This window comes from Ylistrum balloti, unplaced genomic scaffold, assembly GCF_031769215.1.
Source record: "Ylistrum balloti isolate Yb309-2 unplaced genomic scaffold, AGI_CSIRO_Ybal_v1 Utg370572, whole genome shotgun sequence".
Classification (NCBI taxonomy): Eukaryota; Metazoa; Mollusca; class Bivalvia; order Pectinida; family Pectinidae; genus Ylistrum; species Ylistrum balloti.
In genome coordinates, this window is record NW_026782358.1 from 796,153 (window position 1) to 810,357 (window position 14,205).

General features: G+C 33.5%; 1 protein-coding gene across 1 annotated transcript in view; it reads left to right on the plus strand.

The window, feature by feature from the left end:
• The window catches only part of LOC132556484 (wnt inhibitory factor 1-like), a 62,217-nt gene extending 48,540 nt beyond the window's left edge, over positions 1-13,677 (plus strand). The window contains exons 4-11 of the mRNA XM_060220893.1: positions 2,963-3,106; positions 3,470-3,574; positions 4,263-4,358; positions 4,985-5,080; positions 9,280-9,375; positions 9,780-9,875; positions 13,247-13,387; positions 13,556-13,677. Coding sequence (XP_060076876.1) covers positions 2,963-3,106; positions 3,470-3,574; positions 4,263-4,358; positions 4,985-5,080; positions 9,280-9,375; positions 9,780-9,875; positions 13,247-13,387; positions 13,556-13,677 — 896 coding nt within the window. The remainder of the gene's footprint in view (positions 1-2,962; positions 3,107-3,469; positions 3,575-4,262; positions 4,359-4,984; positions 5,081-9,279; positions 9,376-9,779; positions 9,876-13,246; positions 13,388-13,555) is intronic.
• The last annotated feature ends 528 nt before the right edge of the window (positions 13,678-14,205 follow it).

The window sequence follows — 14,205 nt, forward strand, 5'->3', positions numbered from 1 at the left end:
CGCACGAGAGCCCGGTTTTCCTTAAGCTAGTAAAAAGATAAGCTACAGTCGTCATATATTCGTTGATGGAGCGTCTGGCACATGTCGTGGTGTTCGCAGTACCATGTTGTATGCTCCACGGTATATAAACGTTGAAAATCGGCCTTCCTACTCTCTGAGTCATTTGCAATAAACTGTTTGCTTGTTGAAATAGGCTTTCACCACTTAAACATCTTACGGATATAAACACGTCTGCTTGTGACGGGAGGTATGATTAAAAGTAAATCGATATCGGGCTTGACGGATGAGAATACAGTTTATTAAGTATGTTTCCAATATATGCCTACAGCTGTTGACTTTTATATTATAAAATGTAAATGTTGCTACGTTTTTGTCTTATAAATTTTAGGAGATCTTCTGCATGTCAAACGTCAATCAAAGCAAAAACCCAATGCTTTACGAAGTTTAAACGGGGATTATTATCAAATGTCTTAAAAACATACGCCTGCTTTTTACAGTCCTAAAAAAAGAATGAATGCATTATGTATGCGGTTGATAAAACGTTGTGGTAAACATATCGTACTTCTGACTGGATCCCGTACCGACACTGAAGCAGACTTCAACAGGTGAAGGGAACCCTTCAGTATTTGTGAGAGAAGACCGGGACATGCATTTCACACAAGTGCAAATTATCTTTCTAAAGACCACTTTGTATGCCGAGTCTTAAAATCAAATCCTACAATAATTTTCCCCCATTTACGTCACAAAGCCATTGGTAAAGAGCTATCCTATGGATTACGTGTGGTCTCGGTCGGCCACTGAATTTTTCGTCAGACTAGTATGGTTTATCTGTATCAAATGTAAACAATATTCAGTTATATTGAATTAAGGTATGAATTCACCTTCTTATCTACACTCTGAATATTGACTACAGTCAATTTTGATTTTCTAAAATGACTATTAGGTTTCAAGGCTATAGGCCCGCAACATCAATTATTAGTCATGGAAAAACGGAATAACTGCATGATTCAGCTAAATTATCATTGTGCTATATTATATCGAATTCTTAATATGTATTGCTTTTTCCATTGTCTCGATTGTTTCATTTTGTTAATATCAGCCTAGCAAATGAACATACACTCATGCAACAATGATAGTAGCTTACCAAATGCCTACAACATTATATATATTATATACAAAGTGTCTACCATGACTCTCTAAAATTTAAAGAAAAAAAAATTGTTTGAAATTGATACCAAAATAAAACAACAAAAAGAGACGAAAACTTCACCTGAGAAAAAAGAGAAAAGATATTTCTACAAATTAAATATGTTTCATCAAATATAAGAAGAATGAGGTTTAGTGAATGTAGTTAAGGCTTGATTTACATAAGGAACTGACACCTGATATTCTCAGGTTAATAGGTACACCATTTAACTAACACAAGTTAATGGCAAAACGAAAACAAAACTTCCATTTAGCGTTTTTTAGAGTACCTATTTATCAATTAGTATTCAGTACTTGTGCTTACAACATAAAGACCATTTATGATTTTGAATCCTATTTCCGACTAATTGCCTTTATAAATTTAAACCGTGGTATTACATCTATTTTGAACTTCGTCTTATAATTTCAACACAGATAATGACTTGAGTTATTTTTTCAACACAACACAAAGACCAATGTGTTTTAAATACTGTATGTTTAGGAAGGTCTTTTCACGTGGAACTGAGCGAGTTGTTGAAAGATACATACGATGCCTCACTGATGGTATAATTAGATACTCATATCCTTTATCGCTTGTGTAACGGGGGCATATGACCATACCATGGATAACTAGCGCGTCTATGTGAATTAAAGAGTATATAGAGGCTATGATGTGTAACGGCTAAATTCGATTTCTGATTGGCTGTTTACCTTTAAAAGTTGTCTGCATCTCCTACAAAGATAACAAATGACAAAACTATACATATATATGTGAAAATCCGAATGCCTATCAACTCTTGAAAAACCACTTAGGGGATGATGAAAGCTTCTAAGTTGAATAGACGCAATTTAAAAAGATTAAAAATATCAGGCAAATGCATTAAATTATCATTGAAAATGCACGCAGTATTTTGAAAGGCGTAAGCGGCAACCATTACACAGTGTCTACGCCAAGTACACTAAAACTGAGATACTCTAGATCAATGATAATTAGCACATTTAAGCAATACATAACTGTCCGACAAAATCATCACAACATCAGGAAATGCTCGTCTTTTCGAAGCATTCAAATTGGTTTTCCGGACCAAGTTACCACACGCACCCTCCCATTAAAGAGACTTTGCAGACTGAACTCTTCATTAAAAGTGATCGAACTTCTTTTAAAGGTAATTGATGCTATCCTTGTATCAGTTACCAGAAAAATCGTGGTCATACAAAAATTGTAAACTAGAGTTCTTCCCAGCGTCGCCATAGTGATCCCAGACCATACATTACCCGCTACTTAGACATTTTCATGTTTCTAAATTTCCAATCAATCTCGGCATATTGGCAATGTGTTTTATCGCCAGGCAAGACGTGTGGCGCCACCTAGCTTAATTACGGACCTCTTTGATAATTACTTGTCGTTTTGAGGTGAGGAAATCAATTCCTTTAGATATCAATATTCTATTTTGATTGAAGACTGGCCTCCCAAAAGTGACATGTTTTTTATTACTCTTGCTTGGTGTGCGATAAAAGTCGAAACTGTTTTGATATATAATTTATTTCTTTAAGGAACACTACGGTTTCTACCCCCATCCCCCCTTTCCCCCCCCCCCCTCTTCCCCCCCTTCCCCCCCTCCCCCCCCCCCCCTTTTTTTTCTTTTTTTTTCTTTTTTTTTTGAAAATTATGTTAACAACGATGAAATTAACAGCAGATATTTTGACATGGTGATTCAATCAATTCATGCAATTCTGTTTTCTGAAATTAATGTTAACGTTTTTATCTTTATTATAGTTTTCCAGATGTCAATACCTTGTACGGGGGAGGACGAAGGAACAGCATCTCTAACGTTAGGACTCCAAATATTTAATAAGCATGGTCAGCCAATCAGAGGATCTCCTATGCAGTTTAAACTCAAAAAGACATGCTCTGCGTTTGGTTTGTATTTTCGCTTTTTCATGTTAATATATATCAACATCAATTAGAGTTTCCAGATAATTTGCTCTCTTTAAACTTTTAAGATGTTTTGATATCGCGTACTTTGTTATCATCTGGTGTCTTTAACATCCATGACTGAAGTTTTGTCTCTCGGCTTCACACTTTCATTGCGACCATCTTTGCAGACCGTTTCTTAGATAATCAAATATGATATAAAAATCAGTTGTATATCATTTTGATTTCCATCTTTGTACTTTTAATCTTATTTTCTCGTGTTAAAATGAAGTAATTCTTTATCTATAAGCTACTCCCTTTTATATTTTAAAGAAAATTTTATCAATTTCATGATAACGTTTTTTGTAGTTTCTTCCAAACTTTGTCCATTTGAGTGTTTAAACGGAGGACGATGTAGCCAGTTTGGCCACTGTGAATGTGCACAAGGCTATCATGGACTCAAATGTGAAAGAAGTAAGTTTCCGAAACATGCTTCCTACTGTGCAAAAAAGGAGGAAGTCCACATTTTGTAGTGTCTCTGTTTATTTATGTGAGGGTGATACGTACAGAGAGTGTTCTCGGGAACGTATCTGGATACAGACTCAGTATCAATGATACAGAAAGGGTTTATAAACTATCTGGAACAAGGATTAGTGATCCACAAAAAAGTCAAGGTAGCCAGACTGAACATGCCTAGCTTGTAGAACATATTATATAGAATGATATAACCATTGTCTGGTAACTTGATATCACTATCCAAGGTAACATGTATTTCTGCCATGAAAAACATTGCCTTTGGGCATAACGACGATAAGGTTTTTGATAAGAATTCTCAGATATAACTCATATTTCTATTTTCAAACTTTGAGATTTTTACTAATATATTTTATTTTGATATTTTTGATATTTTTTTTATTATATCACTACACCAAAACAAAAATATTCGACGTCATTTTGTTGTCTATAAATAGAACAACAACGTCCCTGCATCTCTATAGCATCATCAATTAGACTGCTTTCATACATCTTTGTATATACCTTTCAAAAGAAAAACTAGAAAACTTAATAATTGATTCGATGATGTGTTATTTGGTCAATGGAAAATTATGGATCATGTTATATTTAACACAATTTTTACGTAATTCACGATGTTTTGTTTCAGCAATGTGCCAGAACGGCTGTGACAACAATGGTACCTGTATGTCAGAAGATGTATGTATCTGTCCCGACGGTTTCTCCGGCAAGCGTTGTGAACGGGGTACGTTGATTGACCGTAAGAAACAATGACATAAAATGTTTGTACGGTAAAATAATCTGCCCTGTTTGTCACTTTAAGTTGCAAATACAAACGACCTAAGTTCTTTCCTTTGTCGATTCCAAAAGAAATACCATCGACGATTATTGTATCATAATGGCCGACTTAAATCTTTCTTTTGTATCCCTTTTTATCTCTCTTTCTTAACACGTTTTTATTTACCATTTTCATCATGCAATCTTGTAAATCATTGTTGTATTACAGATTTAGTTTCAATGCCAAAAAACCATATCTATATGTATTGGAATGGCATACATACTTGTTAATGTTGATTTCGTAAAATTTATGGAATTTTGGGGTTAGTGAACCTCCCTTCTTCCTTTTTTTAAATTTCCTTTGGTAAGTTTTAATTTTTCCTCAGTCGCTTCCTAGGTTTCAAATAAAATGAGACCATATCGTGCCTGTCGAATTCTAAGACCAAAAAACTGTATGATACAGTCAAAATCATTGTGTATACTGTATCGAATTCGTATTATTGAAAGGATCTTTTCACATGTTTGTCCATTCCTATATTATTTGGTTTTGAATACGAAAACAGATATCTTACTTTTGTGGCCTATCTCTTGTAGCTCTGTGTAAACAACCCTGTCAAAATGGAGGACGTTGTATACTTGAAGATGTGTGTTGGTGTACTAGCGGTTTCTACGGAGAGGCTTGCAGATTCAGTAAGATACCATTCTTATCATGCAAACATTAGAATTAAAACGAAGGTGTTCTGCAGGTAACAACTCGTGATATCATGAGCGATATATATGAATGAAATAAAAAGGAACATGCGCATACGAACAAGAAAAACAAGTTTTATGATTTATTCAAATTAAGGGAAATTCATGTGTATAGCAGTTTTCGTCTGGCGTCCTCTGAAAAATACTCGTGTGAAAGACTTATTTCTTGAATATTAAAGAAAAGTTGCCGGAACCAGAGCACAAAATTTTGTTACTTGTTCAGTAGACTTCAATAACATAAAATATATTTTTTCATTTCTGTTTTTTTTTATTTTTATCATCTTTTATTAACTTTCTTAACTTGCATCATACAAATAATAGGTCAAGAGCATTTCGAAAAGACGCATATCGCCTTGTTTACTGCTTTTAAGTTCTGAATAAAATGCTTGATATTTAGTATAGAATAGCTAGTTATGTGTGTAATGTTTGACAATGGTGTATCATGACGTCCATAGATTTTGATTTATGTTCTGATGAATCTAATAGTAAAGTATGAATGCCATAACATGTTTTAATTTTTTCATACGTTCAACCACATATCTATAAACTTATACGATAAGAAATCCACATTGTCTGACAGTTAATGCCACGTCTTACATTCCTGTTGAAAGAATCTGTCGTCATTTACCCATGTGACCTTTTACGTTTTGTACGTCACTAGAAATCGACAACGCCCTGGATAAGTTCCTATATCAAGAGTTGATTAATCTTTTCACCGTCTTATTTTAGAAATAAGAATATTAATATGTAAATAAACAAACATGATAAAACATTTTGAATGTGAGTGCCTGACGCTTTGTCAATTTACATCACGTGCTTGTATTCCAGGATGAGCTTAACTTGTATCGATTTCAACACCTGCTAATGTTATCACAGTCATGTGATCATGGCACGTGATGTTATTCTGTTGACAAATGTAGCGTCGTCGTCATCATTATTGTAGTTTGGGTGCATGTTCTAACATCTTGTGGGAAAAGTGTTATAACAATCTTTTTTCGATTTATCAGCAGTTTTGGCTTTACATCGTTCAAACTACAAAAGGTTTAGTAAATTCTAAATTCTTCGCAACAGTGAAAATGTCTTATCAAGCTATATGCGTATACTAATTAAACTTAAACTTGAAGTAAAAGTTATAGATCGTTTTCATGATATAATTTTGTAAATTGCAAACCTGCTTAACTTTAACTGGTTCTGGTATTAAAGCATAAATGTGCCACAGCTGTTATATCGATGAGGAGTTAACATGGTACTAATGTAATTACATACAGAACCTATTCAAATACCCAGAGGAATTTGAAGTATGTTATCACATGTAGGCTGTAGAATGAACCGTTCACAAGAAAAAATGAAAGATAACCATCTATGTTTGTGTGCTGACAAAACTTCTTAATAAACATGAGTCAAAGCTACTCCCGTTTAATCTTTAACGTCCAAGAACGATATATTTCGTTTTGTTTATAGCAGTTTAGATGAAAAACAAATGAGTATTCATATGACATAGCCTTTTTCTTGTTTGTCATTGTAGCAATATACCTATTAGTTACTAAGTTCATAATCTTTTTGTCATTAGAGCAGGTTTTTATTGCAGCGGTATATTTGAAACAGTTTTTTTCCATGTGTGTAGTATCTTAACAATTCACTGAGTATTTTGTTATGTTTATTTTTGTTGTTACTACAGAGTATTTATGAGTCAATAGGTCTATAGGTCATCTCCTTTTGTCGTTATTGCAGAGTACTTATAAGTCACTTGTTCAAAGTCTGTTTCCTTTTGTCGTTACTGCAGAGTAAACATAAGTCACTTGTTCAAAGTCCGTTCCTTTTGTCGTTACTGCAGAGTAAACATAAGTCACTTGTTCAAAGTCCGTTCCTTTTGTCGTTACTGCAGAGTAAACATAAGTCACTTGTTCAAAGTCCGTTCCTTTTGTCGTTACTGCAGAGTAAACATAAGTCTCCGAGTCCTTAGTCTGTCTGTTTCCTTTTGTCGTTACTGCAGAGTAAACATAAGTCACTTGTTCAAAGTCCGTTCCTTTTGTCGTTACTGCAGAGTAAACATAAGTCACTTGTTCAAAGTCCGTTCCTTTTGTCGTTACTGCAGAGTAAACATAAGTCACTTGTTCAAAGTCCGTTCCTTTTGTCGTTACTGCAGAGTAAACATAAGTCACTTGTTCAAAGTCCGTTCCTTTTGTCGTTACTGCAGAGTAAACATAAGTCACTTGTTCAAAGTCCGTTCCTTTTGTCGTTACTGCAGAGTAAACATAAGTCACTTGTTCAAAGTCCTTGTTCAAAGTCCTGTTCCTTTTGTCGTTACTGCAGAGTAAACATAAGTCACTTGTTCAAAGTCCGTTCCTTTTGTCGTTACTGCAGAGTAAACATAAGTCTCCGAGTCCTTAGTCTGTCTGTTTCCTTTTGTCGTTACTGCAGAGTAATTATAAGTCACTGAGTCCAAAGTCCGTTTCATTTTGTCGTTACTGCTAAGTACTTATAAGTCACTGAGTCCAAAGTCCGTTTCATTTTGTCGTTACTGCTAAGTACTTATAAGTCACTGAGTCCAAAGTCCGTTTCATTTTGTCGTTACTGCAGAGTACTTATAAGTCACTGAGTCCAAAGTCCGTTTCATTTTGTCGTTACTGCAGAGTAATTATAAGTCACTGAGTCCTTAGTCTGTTTCATTTTGTCATAACAGGAGTATATTTATACATTAAAAGACTGTAGATATGTAGGTTACATCGTTATTTTCAATCAGGTTTTATTGCACTGGTGGAATAAAGCAAGGGAATAATCCATGCTCTCCTACGAGAATATAAGCTCAGGGATAACTTTTCTGCACTTATTAGATTTATTCGTACTTTTTATATCAGTCTCCTGTTGAAATCCTTAAAAACACATTAATATCTTAATGGTATTTAAGACGAAAAGGGATTATGTCATAAATTTCTTTATCTTAAAGGTACAAAGAAGTTTTCACATATATTATCGTGTATGTTGGTCCGTCGTGGATCCGTTGAAGACGAAATACCATGAAGTGTTTCAAATTGAGATGATTTGATAATGAACAGCTGCTGTTAATGTTATAATCAGCTGCAGTATTGGCAACGTAATAGAATATTCTACAATGGTCCTAGAATGAAAACCTTCGACAACTCTCAACTGATTAAAACGTTGCGATTTAGGTTCAATACATGATATGAAATTGATTATGAAGCACTCAAGTCACCCCACATTTGCAGTGATGCAGGGAATTGGAGTGCCTACTAAAAGGCGGTTTTTATTGCACCGGTTTACGACTCTACGGGTCTGTTTTACAGCCCACAAACATATGTCATACCTTGAAATTAATAAAATTTTTCACATAACTCCATCCACATCTGATTCATTTCATATGAGGATGTTTAAGTATGATTTTCTACATCTATTTGAAAAAAGCTAAAAACTGGAAAGTGAAATAAGTGAAGGACATATTACGATGAAAAGATTATTTTACAACTCATTAACTGAACACAATATTGATATCATTTAAGGGGAACTAAAAAACTGAGTGAGCTTATTGGTAAAAAAAGAAACTTTAAGTGTGTGAAATGTTGGCATGTTGATATCTTTCGCGTTGCTAATGCCATAGGGTCCTAATATAGTAAATAATTTTCGTTAAATAGAATATTTCTGAGTCGAGCCAACCAATATCTTTGTCACTAAAATACGTTTGTGAAGAGATTTGTTTTCTGTTGTTTCCTGTGAAGTTTTCTGTGACCTTGTGAAAGCTATAACAGCAAGAATTTGTACTGGTGTTCTTCTTTATGTACGGTGTGACCCCGATATGCATGCCACCAGTCCACTGTTATCGATCTTATCTCTAATTCTAACTAAACGTTACTTCCTAGAAGTGATTACAATTAACAAGCATTGATAAATTTTCTAAAACAGTCTCTTCTGCAGATTGCTATATAACACATAACAACATTTGTTTCCAAATAACTCCGATTTAACCACGAGATACGATAGTGTTTGTTTAAAGAACTGTTTTTATAACGTTTTATTTAAAAGTTTTTTTTTTGAATGCTGAACTTTCTAAAACCAAACTAAAATAATAACTTTTTGGTACTAACTATAGAGTAAAAAACTAAAATCAGATTTTCGTATTGCAGGCAAATGCAAACCCCAATGCGAAAATGGTGGCGTGTGTATTGGGGTTAACGAGTGTCAATGTCCGGCAGCGTTTAAGGGTGATTTGTGTGAAAAACGTGAGTCACCTAAACTCTTTACTGATGCCGATATTACCGTGCTATAACCATTAATCCTAACAATTAGAGTCATAATAATAAAAATGCTTCAGGTGGTTGCGGTATAGGTCTGTCGTAACATTTATGATATGGAAATAATTAATCTTCAGAGAAGTAAACATACTCACTGATTGTCGTAGTTTCCTGATATTTTTTTGTGTTCAGACCGGTCTTCAATACTTCATGCCTTACAGCTGCCGTGTTCCTGGTGACCAAATCTATGTCTATTCCTAATATTTATTTTGTTCATATGTTTCCCTAGGTTTATTGAATTTGAGTTTGGGTTATGTTGATATTTTCTTGTTTGATTTTTGGCACGGTAAGTTTGGCTATATCAAACTTTTTTCTTTTTCTTTCCCAAACAGGTAGATGTAAGCCAACGTGTCGACACGGTGGTTTATGTATAGGAGACAACAGATGTCGGTGCCCAGTTGGATTCTCAGGCAGTGTGTGTGAAAAACGTAAGTACAACTCGATATGATGATGTCTTTTTTATTAAGCTTGGCCTGTTGTTTTTTAGTTGTAGTAAATATCCGGTATTACGTAGTCATTGCTTTGGTTCAATTTCTATATATAGCTTGGTGTCACATCACGCCGAATCCGATATTTGAAATTCAACAGTATTGCAATCATAATGTTTCAACCATAATTGAGCACTTTATGGTTATGTAGGTTTTGCTTATTTTGACCTTTTATGTATATAGTTTTTAGTTACTATTAAATACGTCATCGATATTTTAAAGTTTCGAAAAACAGCACGTGGTTGAAAACACCATAGTTGCTTTGCTAATTCAATATTTGTTTTATGAAAAAAAATTATCAAACTTACCATTGATATCATAAATTGCAGTTTGAGAAAAGGAAAACATCGGAAAAATCCTTGATCTGTATTCACAATAGTGTCCGCAAAAGGGAAGGGGGCATTTGGAGATGAAACCAAAGCAACACTGTTCGATAGTTAACACGATTTTTTTTTTAATTTCAAATTAAATCAGTTTGTGCTGCCTTAAGTGTACCTGTTTAATTGTCTTTAAGTTTTCTAATACTTTGCATGCTTTTACATATTTTAAGGCAAAACAGAAAAATCTGATGATTTGAAAAAAGGCTTAGATAAATTTTGCTTTACATATTCATCGATAAAATTTAAAAGACAGCTTAAGTTCGGAACGGCAATGTTAAATCAAAAGGCGAAATCAAATATAAATCAGAATTTATAAAATGTACATTTATGTTTAATTGGCGTCATATATTTCGTATGAAACTACCTTTACGCGTGTTCTCATTACTCCTAGACTAATCCAAACGACCTCCTTAAGTTATAAAAAAACGAAAAGGGTAAAAATAGATGAAACAAAAGTTTCGACTTCACTCGATTATATCGAATGTTTTGTTAGTACAGTGGAATGCTAAGTACGCCAATGAAATATCTCTACATTCCAATGTGTGATTGAAGATTAACTTTTATGCATGACAGCTCCATGACAGAAATAGATATGTCCTATCAAATTATGCACATTTCTTCATCTTTTCGGTGACGCCTTTCTCCGCTAACACTGAACACATGTGTGTTGATGCGCAAGAGCTCTTGGTTGCAGACCACCGCTGTTGCTCCATACCTCTCACGAGATAATTTATTACGAAAGAACAAGATGTTAGCGCTATGTGTGTAAAAGAAGATGCATTTTGTCTCTAGCTTTGATGTGCAACAAGCACCGTTCGCTTGCTTTCACTGATCCACAACTATTGTATATTATTTCACCGTTGGGCCGTGACCTCAAGTAGACGTGATAATCAGAGAACTGACGGTTTCAGACAAACACACATACTTCACGACATGGTATCGGTAGCAACAGGGCGACCTTTCATTATTATACAAATGCTATAGTACCATCACTCACAACTATGAATAGGTGCTGTGTATTAGCGAGATTCTCTATAGTATAGTGTGCGAGTTATTTGACTACATACAGAATAATTAACGCAATTACGAATTGGCGGCTCTATATATTAAAACGGTCTATTCAAAAGCCAATGCTAATAAAGGAACAAATTTATGGTCAATATACACTACAAAATAATGAATATATTTTTTGCATTTGTAATATCATATTTAAAATATCATAAATGTCATATTACATCATATAATAGTATATTACTGTACATTAACAGGAACATATAGAACATATCTATATAGACGCGACATCCACTCGATGATGCCAAAGCAATTAGTACCATCACATTTATGAAATTGTAAACTGTTAAGCAGTTGAGAAAGAGAACCCCCAAACACAACTTTATTTCATAAGCATACCACGAACAACTTTTGATAGATAAAAACATGTTGCTTATCAATATTTTTGACCTTATTTCGTGACAGATGCTGCAGAAATGATTATTTGTTAATTAACTTACGGCATAGATGTCAAAGTAATTTTTGAAATGAATGAAATATTTCAAATGAAAATAATTGAATTTGTTCTACATCTTAAATTTCAACGTATTGAAATAAAGCTATTAAGGAGGCTCGTATTTATGCTGAATTTGTTTTGTTATAATCCCGTAATGCAAAAAATTCCTTGAGTGATTTGAAGTAAATACTTAAAATGTAAGAAAATTATCGGAAAACTTTTGTTGCCAGTAGCAATCCTTTATGTGAAAATGAATGTTTCTTTAAACATCTTTAAAAATTGTAGTATTGATAAGGTTTAGCAACGTAGGAATTTTACTTTGAACTTTGTGTAAATGAGCATAAATATTTTGTAATAGCGAATGTCATTAATTACATTTACCTCCTACATGTCAGATTGCCTGTCATTTGTTGTAGAATAAACGACTATTAAAGTACTAAGGAGTGGGTAATTTGGCGAGGGTATAGTAATATCAACCAAAGACATGTCTGTTTGATCGTGGGAACGGTGATTTTACCGTTTTCTATCTTATTATTATTTTCTATATTACATTGAATGTTTATTGCATTCTTATACATTTTATTGAAATTAAACCTTAATTAATATTTCTATATAGTAACGAGCACCTCTCATAATGAATTCTGTTACAAGTTATATCTTTAAAGCTGTATTAAGGACCACTTTCATTCCACTGTATCGAGGAAGCAAAAATATTTGATATATTACATATATGTAACTGCTATTATGCAAAGCGATTAATAATACATTAATGAATTAAATTGCTTTAGATTACTATAGTCATTATCAATAATTCTAGACTTCAAAGTGAACTGGAAATAAAGAGACAAAATACAAATTACATTTGAAATACATAGCGATATCCAAATGATACGAACTGATACTCTTTATAACATGACAAAAATTAATGAGCTCCGATGAAGAAACTGTATGTCTTAAAATGTTCTTGGTTACATACGAATGGTATTGCGTACTCTGTTAATTAATTCCATCGTCACACGGAAATATTTCATTGTTTAGTTACTGATTCTTCACTTTCTGACGTGTGTTATAACAAAGATTTTACCATGTTTTTAACACATGCATATGATTATACGCTTTAGTAACTAAGGATATTGATTTTCTTAAAGTATCACTGTTGTTCCAATATGTAACCGAATAACAGAGGCAGATACAACAGATATTTAGAGCAACATTGTTTAAGTTTCTTCATATTTTTAGACAGAAGTAGTAACTGTGTAATAAAACAGTATTGACATAAAATCAATGTTACAGCTTTATAGGTTTACCTGAGTATAATTATATCGTAGATGATCGTTTCTGTTATGATTGATTAAGGCATCATCAATTAAGGATACCAATGTATAAAACTAAATGTGTTACCTGTAATTATGTTTTCTTTAAAGGTGAAAAACGGGATAAGAGAAGTAACAAAAACAAAAGGAAAAGGAAAAACAGGAAAAAGGGACGGAGGAAAAAGAAAAATCAGAAAAAACGACGACGACAGAGAAAGATAAAAAGACGAAAGGGAAAGGCAAAGAAAAATAGTAAGACATTTTTCTTGTGAACATGATAAATTAAAATTTAATTGCAATAGGAAATAAGAAAAAAACAGTATTATTTCTGTCCTTTTGGTAATAATTTATTTCTCCAATCTATCTCGTCATATTTGGTCAACAACTAATATTTAATTTACCGTTTTGATTGCCTTTCAGGACGGAAGCAACCATTATTAGAACAAGTGCGTGCTTTTTATAGAAGAAAAAAGAAGCGCGAAAGACGGGAGAGATTGCGGAAAGAAGGAAATAGAAATCGAAAGAAGCAGTTTGTACGGTGATAGTAAATGTACAAGGGCATTGGAGGATGTTGTGATATGAAAAACAAACTATTGGAGAATTCTACAATTTCATCAATAAGTGCCGCGATTTAAGTGGATGTTGACTTGTTTCTGCTTTTTTATTGCTTTGCAACCAAGGACCTTGTTAATGGCGCATATGGTCCTGTGATTTTAATTCCGAATTGCAACGGGAACCTTACATTGGACTGACGAATGGTTATGTAAGGGAACTGTGATGATACTGGCTTCGCTTGTGATTGGTGTTAAACTTTGTAATGACGCAAAATCTAGGACACAACCAACACTGAAATTTGTAAGTGAAGGCGTTATTTCAAAAATCTGTATCATATTTATAATTTTATATTTAAAAAAATCATAAATGAATTATAACCACTCAACCGTAATTTATTTGTCGTTTGCTGTGATACAAATGTCTGTAGAACTGGTGACGTCAGTGTTTCGGTATGACGTTATAGCTTGATGGATGGATGAATGAATCTGATTTGTATTTCATAGCTGTGTGTATAT